Source organism: Haliotis cracherodii, unplaced genomic scaffold (genome assembly GCF_022045235.1).
Source record: "Haliotis cracherodii isolate W230 unplaced genomic scaffold, xgHalCrac1.p SCAF_26, whole genome shotgun sequence".
NCBI lineage: Eukaryota > Metazoa > Mollusca > Gastropoda > Lepetellida > Haliotidae > Haliotis > Haliotis cracherodii.
In genome coordinates this window covers 1,679,748-1,697,192 of record NW_027266282.1, presented here as the reverse complement: position 1 = coordinate 1,697,192, position 17,445 = coordinate 1,679,748, and the positions used below count along the sequence as shown (strand labels likewise).

The 17,445-nt window shown below is 44.0% G+C and overlaps 1 protein-coding gene across 4 annotated transcripts in view; it reads right to left on the bottom strand.

Annotated features, from left to right (window-relative positions):
- Positions 1–4,375: 4,375 nt before the first annotated feature.
- Positions 4,376–17,445, bottom strand: part of LOC139472964 (FYVE, RhoGEF and PH domain-containing protein 1-like) — a 49,078-nt gene continuing 36,008 nt past the window's right edge. For all 4 annotated transcript variants that reach the window (XM_071255447.1, XM_071255449.1, XM_071255446.1 and 1 more), the window contains 3 exons: positions 11,109–11,219; positions 8,835–8,966; positions 4,376–5,620 (listed from right to left, as the gene is read on the bottom strand). In XM_071255447.1, coding sequence (XP_071111548.1) covers positions 5,498–5,620; positions 8,835–8,966; positions 11,109–11,219 — 366 coding nt within the window. In that variant the 3' untranslated portion in view covers positions 4,376–5,497. The remainder of the gene's footprint in view (positions 5,621–8,834; positions 8,967–11,108; positions 11,220–17,445) is intronic.

Genomic DNA, 17,445 nt, shown 5'->3' with positions numbered 1-17,445 from the left:
AGTGAGATTTACCACTGTAACCTTGGTTACCACCATGACCTCTAGAATAACCTCTACGCTGACCTTGCAACTGCTGACCTTGAAATTGCTGACCTCGAAATTGCTGACCTCGACTTTTTTCACCATTATTCACAGACTTGTGATCGGGCTGACCCTGCCACGATTGACCATAGGATGAGCGACCACTCCCCTGGCTTTGGTAACTGGACTGAAATTTTCGATCTGGATAATTGTTGCCACTACCACGACCTCCGCCATGATAATCTCTAGACTGAAAAAATTCCTTGAAAATACGCTTTTGTGAGTGAGTGTGTACCCATCTGCTAACGTAGCCGCTTCCCGCCACGTTTTTTCATCATGTTCAACCAAATACACCTACACATCAGTTGAACTACACATTTGAGCTCTTCAATCAATATTAATTGTTTCAGTTTGTCATAGTTTCCACCTACGTTCTCGGATGCACACCATCTGTCAAAATTAGTCTCCTTGACCATACCAAACTCAACATGGGTTTGATTTTCATTTTTTTGGTACTTTTTGAACTTTTGCCTATATGCCTCTGGAACATTTTCGTAAGCGCTTAAAATGGCTTGTTTAACAACTTCATACTCTGAACTTTCCTCCACAGATAAAGCTGCATAGGCCTCCTGAGCCTTACCCACTAGCCCACTGTGTAATAAAGTAGTCCAACAATGTCTAGCCTACTGTGTAATAAAGTAGTCCAACAATGTCTAGGTCACTTTAAATTTGTTGCTGTCTTTTCAAAATGAGCAAAATAAGTGTCTATTTCACTTTCGCGAAAGCGAGGAACAAATCTAATAAATTGGGCAATGTTCTCTTCCTGTTCAACAAATCTATTTCTAGTCCTTCCTAATTCAATCCCTCTGCTTAGTTTTTCCATCTCACGCTCATGCTCCCGCTGTTTTTCTTGTCTTTCAAGCTCATATCACTCACGTTCATGCTCACATTCTTTTTCTTATTTTTCACGTTCACATTCTTGTTTTTCTCTCTCTATATCTCTCTTTACTTTCAGCAATTCTATTTCCCTGTCAAATTGCATCTTAGCAACTTTATCACTCTCAAATACATCCAATGTGTTATTCTCCTGAACTAAGTTTTTGCAAACAAATTCTCCCCACAATACTTTTTGAATGACATCTTTTTTAGCCTCGTCACGATATGGCTGAAATATTGCCGTAAAGCATTAACTCACTCACTCACTCTTGTTTAGCTGTCTCATCTATTCTAATGTCGTGAAGCTCAGCTACTTGCGTAAGCTCTGCCTTTGACAAGGTTTTAAATTTGGTTTGAGTTGCTGGTTGCATAAACTCACTAGGTATAAAACTCATGATGCTACTGACATGATATATAAAACAACATAAAAAAAACAAGATTGTTGTGATCTTCAGGACTTTTCTTTTTGATTAATGATTATAGAAGGGGAGTAAATAATACAAATATGCTTCCCACTTACACTTTAATCCCTTATGATTTAAATAGGTTCATAAATCGACGAGCCCCCATTTGTTACGTGTGGTATGAACGGCAGGGGTTCCCGCTAATACCACAAATAACAATTACAAGAATCACACAACAATCTCTGGAGTTTAAAGCTAGATTTAATAATTAAAACAAAGATGAGCATATAACAATTCTCAGTTACTGGGCAAGGCACTCATACACATATATTTAGGCCAAGCAATATGGCAAATGTGCAATATAGATAATAGTCACATCAGATTTCTTGACATCACATTCCCAATGAATTCCATTTCACATTGTTCCAAACTTATATATCACAGGTCACAGGATAACTGGGTAACAACAGTTTCCTCCTTTAAAGCGTCGACATGACCTTCTAACTTTGTCTCCGGACATAACGCTGGGTGAACTGCCCTCGTTCAGTTAAACCATATTTCTCCCTCTCCAATTCTTTTTCCTTCCCCCTTTCTGTTCGATAACTTGCCCTCATATAGTAAACAAATTTCCAAGTAAGCTATCTACGGCAAGTTACAGACTGCAGTAAGGCAGGGTAGCGGTCGATGTGTGTGTGCAAGTGGCAAGGTACAGACTGCTGTAAGGCAGGGTAGCGGTGGATATGTATGTAAATGGCAAGGTACAGACTGCAGTAAGGCAGGCTAGCGGTGGATGTGTGTGTGTAAGTGGCAAGTTACAGACTGCAGTAAGGCAGGCTAGCGGTGGATGTGTGTGTGTAAGTGGCAAGGTACAGACTGATGTAAGGCATGGTAGAGGTGGATGTGTGTGTGTAAGTGGTAAGTTACAGATTGCAGTAGGGCAGGGTAGCGGTGAATGTGTGTGTGTAAGTGGCAACCTACAGACTGCTGTAAGGCAGGGTAGCAGTGGATGTGTGTGTGTAAGTGGCAAGGTACAGAGTGCTGTAAGGCAGGGTAGCTGTGGATGTGTGTGTGTAAGTGGCAAGCTACAGACTGCTGTAAGGCAAGGTAGTGTAGGATGTGTGTGTGTGTCAGTGGCAAGTTACAGACTGCTGTAAGGCAGGGAAGCGGTGGATGTGTGTGTGTAAGTGGCAAGGTACAGAGTGCAGTAGGGCAGGGTAGAGGTGGATGTGTGTGTGGAAGTGGCAAGCTACAGACTGCTGTAAGGCAGGGTAGCGGTGGATGTGTGTGTGTAAGTGGCAAGTTACAGACTGCAGTAGGGCAGGGTAGAGGTGGATGTGTGTGTGTAAGTGGCAAGTTACAGACTGCTGTAAGGCAGGGTAGCGGTGGATGTGTGTGTGTAAGTGGCAAGTTACAGACTGCTGTAAGGCAGGGTAGCGGTGGATGTGTGTGTGTAAGTGGCAAGTTACAGACTGCAGTAGGGCAGGGTAGAGGTGGATGTGTGTGTGGAAGTGGCAAGCTACAGACTGCTGTACAGCAGGGTAGCGGTGGATGTGTGTGTAAGTGGCAGGTTACAGACTGCAGTAGGGCAGGGTAGAGGTGGATGTGTGTGTGTAAGTAGCAAGTTACAGACTGCAGTAGGGCAGGGTAGAGGTGGATGTGTGTGTAAGTGGCAAGTTACAGACTGCAGTAAGGCAGGGTAGCGGTGGATGTGTGTATAAGTCGTAGGTTACAGACTCCTGTAAGGCCGGGTAGCGGTGGATGTGTGTGTGGAAGTGGTAAGCGACAGACTGCTGTAAGGCAGTGTAGAGGTGGATGTATGTGTAAGTGGCAAGTTACAGACTGCTGTAAGGCAGGGTAGCTGTGGATGTGTGTGTGTAAATGGCAAGCTACAGACTGCTGTAAGGCAGGGTAGCGGTGGATGTGTGTGTGTAAGTGGCAAGCTACAGACTGCAGTAGGGCAGGGTAGAGGTGGATGTGTGTGTGTGTGTGTGTGTGTGTAAATGGCAAGTTACAGACTGCTGTAAAGCAAGGTAGCAGTGGATGTGTGTGTGTGTGTGTGTGTGTGTGTAAATGGCAAGTTACAGACTGCTGTAAGGCAAGGTAGCAGTGGATGTGTGTGTGTGTGTGTTCGTGTGTGTAAATGGCAAGTTACAGACTGCAGTAAGGCAGGGTAGCGGTGAATGTGTGTGTAAGTGGCAAGTTACAGACTGCTGTAAGGCAGGGTAGCGGTGGATGTGTGTGTGGAAGTGGCAAGCTACAGACTGCTGTAAGGCAGGGTAGCTGTGGATGTGTGTGTGTAAGTGGCAAGTTACAGACTGCAGTAGGGCAGGGTAGCGGTGGATGTGTGTGTGTGTAAGTGGCAAGTTACAGACTGCAGTCGGGCAGGGTAGAGGTGGATGTGTGTGTAAGTGGCAAGTTACAGACTGCTGTAAGGCAGGGTAGCGGTGGATGTGTGTATAAGTCGTAGGTTACAGACTCCAGTAAGGCCGGGTAGCGGTGGATGTGTGTGTGGAAGTGGCAAGCGACAGACTGCTGTAAGGCAGTGTAGAGGTGGATGTATGTGTAAGTGGCAAGTTACAGACTGCTGTAAGGCAGGGTAGCTGTGGATGTGTGTGTGTAAGTGGCAAGTGGCAGACTGCAGTAGGGCAGGGTAGCGGTGGATGTGTGTGTGTAAGTGGCAAGCTACAGACTGCTGTAAGGCAGGGTAGAGGTGGATGTGTGTGTAAGTGGCAAGTTACAGACTGCTGTAAGGCAGGGTAGCTGTGGATGTGTGTGTGTAAGTGGCAAAGTGGCAGACTGCAGTAAGGCAGGGTAGAGGTGGATGTATGTGTTTAAGTGGCAAGCTACAGACTGCAGTAGGGCAGGGTAGCGGTGGATGTGTGTGTGTAAGTGGCAAGTTACAGACTGCTGTAAGGCAGGGTAGCGGTGGATGTGTGTATGTAAGTGGCAAGTTGCAGACTGCTGTAGGGCAGGGTAGCTGTGGATGTGTGTGTGGAAGTGGCAAGGTACAGACTGCTGTAAGGCAGGGTAGCGGTGGATGTGTGTGTGTAAGTGGCAAGTTACAGACTGCAGTAGGGCAGGGTAGCGGTGGATGTGTGTGTGTAAGTGGCAAGTTACAGACTGCTGTAAGGCAGGGTAGCGGTGGATGTGTGTATGTAAGTGGCAAGTTGCAGACTGCTGTAGGGCAGGGTAGCTGTGGATGTGTGTGTGGAAGTGGCAAGGTACAGACTGCTGTAAGGCAGGGTAGCGGTGGATGTGTGTGTGGAAGTGGCAAGTGGCAGACTGCAGTAGGGCAGGTTTAGCGGTGGGAGGGATCAGCTTCACCTTTATCATGTTGACATCTGATTGGTAGTTCGAAGGTATTAGTTATACCCCCGACAAAATGTCGGGGGTATATAGTTATACCAAGGTTCTGTCCGTCCGAAAACTTTGTTCGCGCGATTTCTCTGAAACTATTCAGGGGATTCATCTCAAACTTAGTACATATAATCTGTGTCATATGAAGGGGTGCAGTCAAAAGAAAAAACATCTTTTTATTAATTTTCCATTTTTTATGAATTTTTCAAACCCTAACCCTATCCTAGCTATTCAATTTGTAACTACTGACACACTAGGCGGGTCGGAGGTATTAGTGAGCCTCGCTCACTTTTGCACTTGTTTCTATTGAGATACATTTACAACAAGCCTAATGAGCTAATGATGTCGCGTTTTCTCTCTGAGCACACATGGCATTCTGATATTGGAAATGAGAAGTCAATTGGTAGCAAGGACACACTGGTTCAAATGTGTCACATTTCTTCCCAGATCATAATGAATTTTAAAGAAACTATTTCACCAAAAGCCGATGTGGATGCGCCATCTTGCTTGACAGAAATGAAGGAATGATGTTACAAAGGATAGTCAGATCGCGTGGAGTTAATTGGAACAGTGTCATGACGTCAGTCCATTTTGACGTAACGCCAAAAGTGTACTATCGGAGGATAAAGTAAAGTAAAGTCAGTGCCTTGATGTTTTAGCGAAGCATCTTAGAATAGCGGTTCAGCCACGGCTCTACCTATCATAGGTCAGACCGATGGATCCTGAGAATATGATATGAAAACTAAAAGTAATCACATTGTGACCAAAGGTTGTGCAGTTCATGTGATTACTCCTTGGGAAGATTTGTCTGTAAGGATGTTGTCACACTCCAGACACACGCTGCAGTCTGCGTGTTGTTGATATGGCACACACTGTTTCCGTGTACACCGCTCACATACCACCTGCAACAAATAACAGTTTGTAACGCAATAACAGGTCCATTGTGAACTGTACTGAGAACAATTTACGAGAGATTATATTTTTATTTTTAATTACCCGGTACTTGCTTTACTGAGACAACAAACTAACCTTTCATGAATTATAACTTTGATAAGGTTTTTATTCTTTCCATTGAATCTGGTATCTAATATTAGAAATGAAAAGTAATATAAATAGGGAAGTATCCCTTTGACTGTTCATAACAAAAAACACTTTTGCATTTCTGTTTCTTAATCCACCTGACAACTGTTTTTTATAGATCATTAAAAACACTTTTGCTTTAACTTTTATTTTTGTTCAGTTTATCTCGACTATCTACTGTTGTTTTTACAATTGGTAAGCCAAGTAGGGAGAATGTGCCAGATGGAAGGAGTCCCTCTACAGCAGATACAGCTGGCTAACATTCCCTCTACAGCAGATACAGCTGGCTAACATTCATTCTACAGCAGATACAGCTGGCTAACATTCATTCTCGTTCCTTGTTAGTGACGATATATATTGTTCACCTGCTTTGTTTAGCATCATATATGAATCACACAAATAGTGTCATGCGTTCACTAATTAAACTGTATGTTTCATTCCAGTATGCATGGCGAAACTGCATTGTCAGTGGTTCATATTGGGAAATTATAATCCTGGTACAAGTGCAGAGCGGTGTTGTGTACCTTGGATTCCAGATGTGATTGATCTTCTCATTGTAATTTATTTGTGAGTTTTTCACAGTTAATTCATCATATTATTAATAATTCATCTGCTTCCTGGAGGGAACAACATTGGGAAAAGGATTCCCCATTACGATGTCTAGATTGTGGCACCAACCAGTTTCCTTTGGATGCTCATCTATTCTGGTACAAGTGCAGAGCGGTGTTGTGTACCTTGGATTCAAGATGTGATCGTTGTTATTCACTTGAACAACTTCATACAGTTAAGTAGATTGGGATGTGGACGGGTGATATGAGGCAAACATATTAAAACGGGTGGAGCCAGTAGTATAAACAAAAGGATTATGACTGATTGGAGTCTTGGATGACTTGATAGTACGCAGCGGGTATATAGTATCCTAGATCACGGCTGATTGGTGGTTGGACTCTTTTGATGTTCATAGTTTCTTGGCGTTTTCTGTTTTTGGCGTCTTTAAGGTTGTATGTAAGGGCTTTGATTTTGTTCCAATGGATGCTGTGGCTGTGGTTGTTGCAGTTATGGTCTGATAGTGCTGACTTAGAGTCAAAATTGGAAACTGAGCTTTGATGTTCTTTCATTCGGGTTTGGGGGGACCTTGATGTTTCACCAATGTGGTACACTGCTTGCTGTTGACTGGATGGTAATTTCCTGTGGCTTTGATGGTGTTCTGTATGATGCTACTTCTCTTGAAAACTACATCAATGTTGGCCTGTTTCTTTAAGAGTCTCTGGGTTTTCTTGGTGATGGTCCGTATTGTCTGTTGCACTAGCTGTTCGGGGTAGTGGTTTTACCGTGTTTAAACTTGTTTGGGATGATTTAGTTGAGTAGTAAGACGTTGCTTGGTAGAACAGATATTGTGAGCTCGTCCTGTATAACAATTGACTTTTACAACTAGGTTTCACAAAAAGCTAATGATCAACTGGCTTCTGCTTGAACTATACACAAAGAAAATAAGTTAACCACCCCCTGTATAATTTACAATGACTGGTTCTACGAGCTTTTTCAATGAAACACCGATAACACAACCTCGGAAAAACGAATGTGGTTTGCAAAAAAGACACCTCTCACAATGAGAAACATATCCTGTTTTGAGATTTTAGCCATGATTCTATCAAAACCTCAGAGGCATGTATTTAATTTGTGCCAAAAAAAGTAGCCACAATAAGTATGGTGGTCTGAGTAAGGAACACAATTCCACATCATGATTGATGATGAAAACTGTCATTTTCAGTCTAAAGACGACATTCATAACACAGATCATCAGTAGCGGGTAAACCTGCCACGTGCCCGGATGAGAGATTCCAGCCTTCTTATCACTCCAGTAATTGGCAACTACAGCCATTTCCAATGAACAATTGCCTCCAATTGGGCCAGTGTGTTAACCGATGGGTCCTGTGCCTGAACTCATCGCCCAAAGGTGCCCAAAATATGCTCCAGCGGGTTCAGGACAGGACTCCTGTCAGCCACGGCAGTATCGACACAGCGTAATTCTGGAGAAAGCTGTTACTGCTCGGGAACGATATGACCAAGCATTGTCGGGTGAGTGGATGGCTGCCAAAATATGTCACAACAACTGTTTGCAGGTATTTTCCTATCACAATTGAGGATTCCATGGATGGTGACAAAATCCAGCTAACCAGTCGTGGTTGTAGGTCTTAGGTTCCTGGGTGTGTAGGCCGGATTATCTTCCCGAGGCAAGAGAGTTAACTGACTTTAAAAGTCGAGTTTCCACCCTAGTTGGACTGGACTTTTATAGTCAGTTAACTCACTTGCCTCGGGAAGATAAGGCCATATCTGTTTGCCTCCAAACCTATATTGGCAACCCGTGGCTTGGAGCAGGAACCTGCTCACATCAGACCAATGGACTCTTCGCCGAGTCCTCAGATCCGAAGCTTTCCTGGCCAAACACCATGCAAAACAAATTCTCCGATGATGATCGGCAAGTGAGGGACGCTTGATTACCCTCCTGGACATCATACCCACCGATGTCAGTCGATACCTAACTGTTCTGGTTGACATTCGTCAACCATTGGCTCTTCAGAACAGGAGATGTTGCAAAAGGTTGACGACGTATAAGCCGAAGCAGGGCCATGTCCTTACGCCTTGACGTCATGCGACGTCTTCCTGACCCTGGGAAGTCCCGTACAACATTGGTTTGGCCGCATTTTCGTACCCTAGTTGACGTCTTGTCGAATGAATACCAACAATACGCCATCTTTGTGCCTCTGATAGCCTTCCTCGTGCCATGTTAACAGATAATGCATCAACAATGCAAGACAGTGACATTAAATACCCACAATTGCCTTGTACAGGTACTGCATTTTGAAAAATGCATGGGTGGTATGCAGCATGCGTATGTCGTGATGCGATGTGATGTCACTATCATTTCGACGGAACACAATTCTTGACATATTCATCAAGAAATTTGCGAAAGGGGATAATTCAGTATAATTCCTCGGGTTCTTAACTTTTTTCTTGGTATATACATATACCTACCAATCCACATGTGGCACAGTGAATTTTGGGACTAGCGCAGGTCTCAAATGACATATGGCAGCTGAGACAACTGTCCGTGACGTCCTCACTCATTTCCCGGGGAGACCACTTGCCAAGGAATATATTGGGCATCTGTGAAGGATTCAGAATAGACACAGTTGTTTATTCCCAGCATCAACAGACCCTTAATCTAACAGCTTCACTTCCCATAAAATAATGAAGCACTAACAGACTCTCCATCTAACACCTCCACTCCCCATAAAATAATGAAGCACTAACAGACTCTCCATCTAACAGCTCCACTCCCCATAATATAATAAAGCACTAACAGACTCTCCATCTAACACCTCCACTCCCCATAATATAATGAAGCACTAACAGACTCTCCATCTAACAGCTCCACTCCCCATAATATAATAAAGCACTAACAGACTCTCCATCTAACACCCCCACTCCCCACAATATAATGAAGCACTAACAGACTCTCCATCTAACAGCTCCAATCCCAATAACTACACCTAGCACTCCCAACAGTCCCCCGAATTGTAGACAACAATGCCAATGACTGCATGTAGTAGCTACACTCCCTCCAACTATTACAATTCGGCGGTCGGGTAGGCTAGTGGTTAAAACGTTCGCTCGTCACGCCGAAGACCCGGGTTCCATTCCCGACATGGGTACAATGTGTGAAGCTCATTTCCGGTGTATCCCGCCGTGATATTGCTGGTATATTGTGAAAAGCGGCGTAAAACCACATTCACTCCAACTATTACCATCATTGCTTTTGTCTGAGTGCAGTACCACCTCTTGTGTACGCCATTGTTGTTATTTACATTCACTTGAATGGCAAAATATATCTAACGGAAACTGCTTTATCTATTCAAAGTTATTCTGAAATTAAATAATGCATCTTTCAACACAGAATAAGAAAGACATCTCCTCGACCTAAAGGTCGTGATTTACAATTTAGATGCGTATTTGTTGGGAGCATAATTCTCACACACGTGTTGTGGAATGTGAACAGCACAGAATGATTGTATGGCAATCTGTGCTCGTAGCAAACTTTCGTTTAACTCTAAATAACGCTAAAGCAATACCACGGCTTGCTGGAAATCAGCATCTACGCGCCGTGGGTATGCTGCAAACAGGATGGCGCAACACGAAGCTGCCAGACATTTTAATGTTTATTGAAACACAATATCATCTCTTTGGAGACTTTATCTACAACAGGGCAACACTCTTTACTTGCCACTTGACAACACGTCAACAAGATCATATTCAATTGGTGCATCTATGGAATTGATACCAAACTGCCACATTAACAGCTAGGACCTGGGTTAAGCCAAATAAGCGGCAGAACCCAACCGGTTGAAGGAGCACAACTTCCGGCACCGACGTCCAGCGATACGCCCTTTCTGCTTTCATGTCAACGTCAAGCACGCCTGGCTTGGTGTGGACAGCATCTGTTGTTCAGAAGACAGACACTGGGACAGTATACTGTTCTCGTATGATTCCAGGTTTGCATCTGGTCAACTCTAATGGTCGTGCAAGTGTCTGTAGGCGTCCAGGATGTTTTGGCGACGATTGCTTCACTCAACGTTGTCAATTTGGGGTGGAAGTGTAATGGTATGGGGAGGCTCATGGGCGAACACAAGTAATTATTTTATTTGCAATTTGAATCGTGTACTCTACCGGGACGATATCGATCGAAATCATGTTCTACCCTTTGTGTAAATGCAGGGACGTCGCGTTTAGCAGGATAACGCCCGTCCACACGTTGCGCGTGTTCTAACACTTTTTAGGCAGCATAACATTGCTTTACTGTCATGGCCGGCTGTTTCTCTAGACGTCTACCAGTTAAAACATATCTGGGATGAGATGGACGGACGCCTACAAGACCAGAACCAGTCGGTAACGTCAGCTCAGTTGCATTGGGTCAATATTTGGTTGACATTTAGAGCAACGTTCCCCAAGCTAATTTGAATCATCTGGTGTCTCATATGTACCGCCGCTGCCTTGCCTGTATCAAAGCAAATGGTGGTCACATACGATATTGTCATTTTAATTGAATTGTCACACCACCCCTCTTTTAGGGCGTGTCGCTCCGTCTCCTGTTACCAGGTATGGGGTTCGTCCATATATTTGTGATGATAGAATATTGATCAGACGAATGACCAAATATCGTGTTGCTATTTTCAATAACATAACATTAAACACTATTTTATATGAAGTACATTTACATTTTACATTCTGAGATCAATGAATCAAGCCTACCCTGCTGTATGTATACGTGTCTTCGTAATTGCCACAACGATTTGTCACTGAAGTAGTAAGTGCCACCTCTGCCCTCCTCTGCATTGCCTTGTCCACCAACTTCTGAATTTCCTGCATCAGCGACATTGAAAGTGAAACTAAAAAAATGTTTGTAACATGATAGTAGTATAGTCTCAGTCCGCAGAAACCTTTTTTGGTTGATCCAGGCGGATCCGAAGTTGATTGGCTGATCCAAGTCACGTGATCAGATAGGATGACTCATGCATCAACAGCGCGTCGGGAAAGGGGCGGGGTGGGGGGGGGGGAGGGGGGTGAAAGGTGTGTGTTTATAAGGCAGAAAAGAATTCATAAGAAAACAAAAGTAAAGGGTTATGAATAGAGCTCTTTGTATAGCGTGCTGCCCTAAATAGACAGACCGTACCCGTCAGCCCAGTTTGAATTGAGCGCGCTTGACAACTCACGTGGCCTCGTCGTTTCAAATAACCCGCGCTCGCTAGAGCGTGCGACCTGGTTTGATGAATACAGGGTGTGTGTTGAAAGTTCATCATGCCACAATAGAGACGGGTTGTGTCAACATGATATACGCCGGATAATGTAGGAATAATGGGTGAGTGAGTGAGTTAAAATTTATCGTCACATCGGCATTATTTCAGCCATATCGTGACGAGAAAAAGTACTATATTCAAAATACATATATTTAGACCATAAAAACCTGTCTTCGAAGGACAGTAAAATAACTAGATTTATCACAGATTTTATTTAAAACTAGCTGATAATCATTTAAATATAACTTCATACGTAACAATACAAGATAAAAATGATCTATAGATCGCCAGCCACTGAAAGTAGATCACCACACTGGAGTCCATGGGGACTTACTAATGTAGGAATAAAAAATGTACGTCTATCTGGATCAAATTCATCTTGTACGGTCTACAAGTTGTACACTATGAATGTTAGACAACCTGTATAGAAAAAAATATAGACAAAATAGATAAGACTACACAATCAGTTAGCTTGCAGTATAGTTTACATTTAGCGCGCAAGAACGAGGTAGTCATGTCACCCTGCATTGACTATAACGCTGAATGCAGCCGGATTTCGAATCACCCGCGCTGCGTACTATTGTGAACCATTTGTATAGAGGGCGTTCACTCATTCAGGTCTGTCCCGACTTGCATAGTTGATGTTTCAATGCTAGCTTTTCTTTTTAACGCGATGATAAATAAACCGTGCGGTTTGAGTTTTAACCGTGTAACATGATGTGCACAGTTTTACTTCAGAACGTGCTATTTTCAAAGTAGATAGTTAGAACCATGTCTCTATAATCGCCCTTTTAACATACTCACAAGTGTACTGTGAAGAAAAGAGTGTCTTCCAAGATTCCCTGACGTGTAAGACAGTATAAACTCTACAGTAGTGTAGCCCGACAAACAGTTTTACTCTCGCCAGCAAACGGATTGGACGTGTACAACATGAAGAAAGCATCAGAGCTTAGACTTGACCCTAGAGATATATTTAGGAAGACTACGTTGTGAAAATCACAACAGAGAAAGAAACCACAAGCAGCCAAGAAGTCGACGCTGAAGACAAAGAAGAGACAGGTAACACCTAAAATGAAAACGATGACAACCAAACAGGGATCGAAGACAACCCCCCAACCCGTGAAAATACAACATGTGTCGGAGGTGAAGGCTGTGGTGGAACGGGCACTTGCTCCCTTGAAGCGTCAACAGAGTCAAGGGTATAAAAGAAAGCTTCATACCCTCTAATCGCAAACCGTATTGGATCACCATGGGGGTTGCCACCTGTCCGGACTGTGAAAAAATGTTTTCAAGGAGAGATGTCATGTTACGACACAGAAGAAATAAACATAGCATACCGCCGCCGTTACAAGCCCACCCGCCGCCGCAAGTCCACTTGCCATTACAAGCCCACCCGCTAACGCCGCCGCCGCAAGCCCATCCGTTACCGCCGCCGCCGCCGCCGCCGCCGCAAATCCAACCGTCATTACAAGCCCACCCGCTAACGCCGCCGCCGCCGCCGCAAGTCCACCCACCGCCGCCGCTGCGTCAAGCCAACCCACCGTTACAAGCACATCCGCCGCCGCCGCCGCCATCGCAAGTCCACTCGTGGCTGCCTCATTTACCATGTATATCTGATCTTCGAGAACAATTCAAGTTCCTGATTACCTCAAATGCGCTCGTTGTGGGACCCAGTGGTTGTGGAAAGTCTGTGTTTACCTCTCATGTACTCCGGCATGGCCTGATCCAACCCCAACCTACCCGCATCGTTTGGTGTTATACTCAATGGCAGCCATTATATCATGACCTCGGTGAGCAGCTGCCTCAGCTGACCTTTGTAAAAGGAATTCCCTACGATATCTTACGAGGACGAGGATTACTTTGATGCTCGTCAACAGAACGTGTTGGTCCTGGATGATTTCCTGGCCGAAGCAAAGCACGACAAGCGTATTTCGCGGCTGTTTACTCAAACCTCACATCACAAGAATGTATTGATCTTTCTCTTGATACAAAATCTGTTTCCGAGAGGTAAGGAATCGAGAGACATTGCTTTGAACGCGCATTATGTCACCCTGTTTCATTCCCCCATAGATAAACAGCAAATCAAACTCTTCGCTCGCAGAATTTTCCCCGAACATATGGATCACTTTATGGCTATGTATGAAAAGGTTGCTGAAACACCCTATGGACAACTCACCATCGATCTAAAACCTACCACCAAAGATAAGGATCGACTGCATGTTAACCTCATAAATGAGGAAAACAGGAGAACAACAGCACAGTCTGAACCTGATCTGCGTAGGGAGAAGTTGACTACAACAGAATCTCTGGATAGTCCTCTGACACAAGAAGAGAGATTGCCCCAACATCCGCTCACTCCAACTGAAACCGATTCAGACACGAGTAGTGAGACATCATCGACTATGGCCACGGTTTGCGCAGATTGCGGGGTGCTGATATATAACATGCACGATCTACAGCAACATATCAAACACTGGTGTCCGGCCAATAGCCTTCAACCTAAGAGAAAGCATGCCAGACTCGAGAGTGATGACGATGACAGTGACTTTGACGACCTAGCCTCTTCCCAGAAAGGCAGTGGTCTTGCCATCAAACCTCCACGTGGGAAGTCAACATTCACAAATATGGAAGCCGAGAGGTGGCAAAATGTAGGCTTACAACGCATCTGGAAGCAGGTGTACGATACGTTTCATGACAAGATGAAACTGCAGAAAAAACAGTACAAGCGACAGGGACGAACGCAAGAATGGATTGAGAGAAGATTGAAACTGAGGTGGGAGGATCTAGTGCGTAGTACTCTCAACTATGCGATGGAATATACCACGTACTTTAAAGAGGCACCTCTGTTTCAAAACATGCTATACAACCTGGGAGACACGAATCCTTCCACGGAACAATCCGTTCTCAAAAATAAAATCAAACTCCTCCTAAAACCCAAGATGAAAGAGATCCTGCCTATGATGGATATGCCGGAAATAGAAAGTGAGACTGAATCTGATAGCGTTGCAGAGGATAACGACGGTGCTGACGAGGAGGATGATGATGATCGTGAGCAGAACGATTAGGCATAAATACCCATCACTACTATATCAGTCTAACAGTCAGAAGAGAATGCCCAGTCAACGCCACGCGTCTAGTTTGATTCATATTTTGAAAACACCTCGTAAACTGAGGCGTTTGAATGATAAGAAACGCCGAATTTCCCTCTACGTGAGAGGAATTGTGAAACTGGGACCTCCTGGACGGAAATCGTTACAAGCAATGGATAAAGCATAGACTATAGACAACCATTCAACTTTAAAACAGCGTAGGAAAGGAGACATTCAACAGTGCGAAATGTGTTTCAAAACATGGACTCGCTGTTTAAACAATAGGGCCTTCGAGCAGCAGCAGCAGCATGTGTATATGAGTGACTAAATAATGTTCCAGAGTGAATACTATTGTCCATTCGTATATCACGGCTTTGTATGGAACCGATTGACTCGAATCAATAAATGATACGAATGAATTGTTTGTTTTTTCTCAGTTTTTTTGCATATTAGTATATAGTCTTCGTCATACTACACCCGTGAAGGTCCGGGTTATTGAATCGACCTTCAGTAACCCATGCTTATCGGCGAATGACGGGGATCGGTTGGTCAGTCTCGCTGACTCGGATGACACGTGCCATCGGTTCCTAGTTGCACAGATCACTGCTCATGCTGTTGATCACTGGATTGTCTTGGTACTTATAAGTTTTCTATCTATTTTCAAAATAGCACGTTCTGAAGTAAAACTGTGCACATCATGTTACACGGTTAAAACTCAAACCGTACGGCTTATTTGTCATCGCGTTAAAAGGAAACGCTAGCATTGAAACATCAACTATGCAAACCGTCTCTGTTGTGGTATGATGTACTTTCAACACACACCCTGTATTCATCAAACCAGGTCGCACGATCTAGCGAGCGCGGGTTATTTGAAACGACGAGGCCACGTGAGTTGTCAAGCGCGCTCAATTCAAACTGGGCTGACGGGTACGGTCTGTCTATTTAGGGCAGCACGCTATACAAAGAGCTCTATTCATAACCCTTTACTTTTGTTTTCTTATGAATTCTTTTCTGCCTTATAAACACACACCTTTCACCCCCCCCCCCACCCCCCTTTCCCAACGCGCTGTTGATGCATGAGTCATCCTATCTGATCACGTGACTTGGATCAGCCAATCAACTTCGGATCCGCCTGGATCAACCGGATCAACCAAAAAAGGTTTCTGCGGACTGAGACTATACTACTCATGATGTCAACAGCAGCAGCTAAAAAGTAACTTCCTTGACATTTTGCCTGAAGCAAGCACAGATGTATGGGAAATGTTATAACATGCGCCCATAAGCACGACCAGCTAGGCCATGGTTCAATGATTGGAACTAGCAACAATGGATTGAAAACAGGATTTAACAAAAACAAATACAAACGTTGTCAAAACCTCATTCGGCTAAAACAGTGCAAATGTAAGGTCCAAAACACAACTATCATAACCGTATCAAATACATTGAATAACCATAATTCCTTCGAATACCCTACGTTTTATTACATCATAGCCATAAATTCCCTATTTGGGCTATACACTAAAAATTCGTTTAGGTTTTCAACAGACGTCCTGTTCACTGTCAGCTATTTACCATAGTCTTGGGGTACCCCTTACACTTCCTGTTTTTTGCGTAAGAGCGGGACGGGAATACCTCATTTTTTTCTTCTGTGTGCTGAAGTAAACATCAACAGTTTTCATTATGTTCCAACACATTTTTGGTTTGCGTAATGACACTGCAAGTTCGAAGATCATATATCAAGACTGACAGAGGCACTGAGACTAGCAGTACCTACACGGGGAGTATAGAAGATCGACAGCTCATGTAGTGAGTTGGGCGTATTATGGGGAACGAAATCTCCCCCACCATCGTTGTCTGGAGTATGCGCGGGGTGCGGTCTCGATCAAGTCATCGAGGACCGTCATCCTATGTGCAATAAGTGCAGCAATATTGAGTGCACTCCTCGAGTGAGATTTTCATTTGGCACCCAACTCCAGGTTGCATCGAACTTCTCCAAATCAAAGTTGTCAAAGGAGACCAGATCGTCAACTAATCGTCTACTAAATCACAGTTTAAACTGATCAGTGATGATAGAGTGTCGCTCGATTCGGCACAGCCACCGACAGGTACTTCGGCAACAAGAAGATGACACAAGGGCCTCTGTCTCACCCGATGCCTACTCTTTCTTCTAACCCAAATCAATTCTCCAAATCCATGCAGGCGTCCAACACCACGTTTATGACAGCTGTTTGACCAATGAATTGCTTCGATGTCGCACGAGATATCGGAACTGAAAAAGGTTACCTTTCGGGTAGATAATAGATCTCGTTCATATCATACGGATTACGATAGCTCTTCCCATGAGGTTGATAGGTCATGGATCCTCCCACCAGTTCAGGGGACAACGACAACGTCATTTGAGGGTATGTCGATGTCCATACCTATACCTCGGGACAAGGCTCGTGCTCCACGCACTGTTCACCATAGTGGTCGTGGTAAGTCCCCAAGGCCTACCATCTTGACCGTTTGAGACATACTGCGAGATCCCAGACGTATGTGTATACTGGCTATGATGTAATAGAGGTAGGGTATTCGAAGGAATTATCAAACAACAGTTATCCATGTGTATAATTCTAAGAAAACTACCTCTATTACATCAGGAAGTAGTCCCCCTCACTCCCTAATTTATCTGCATCCAAGGTGTTGGTTATTGAAAAGAAGTGA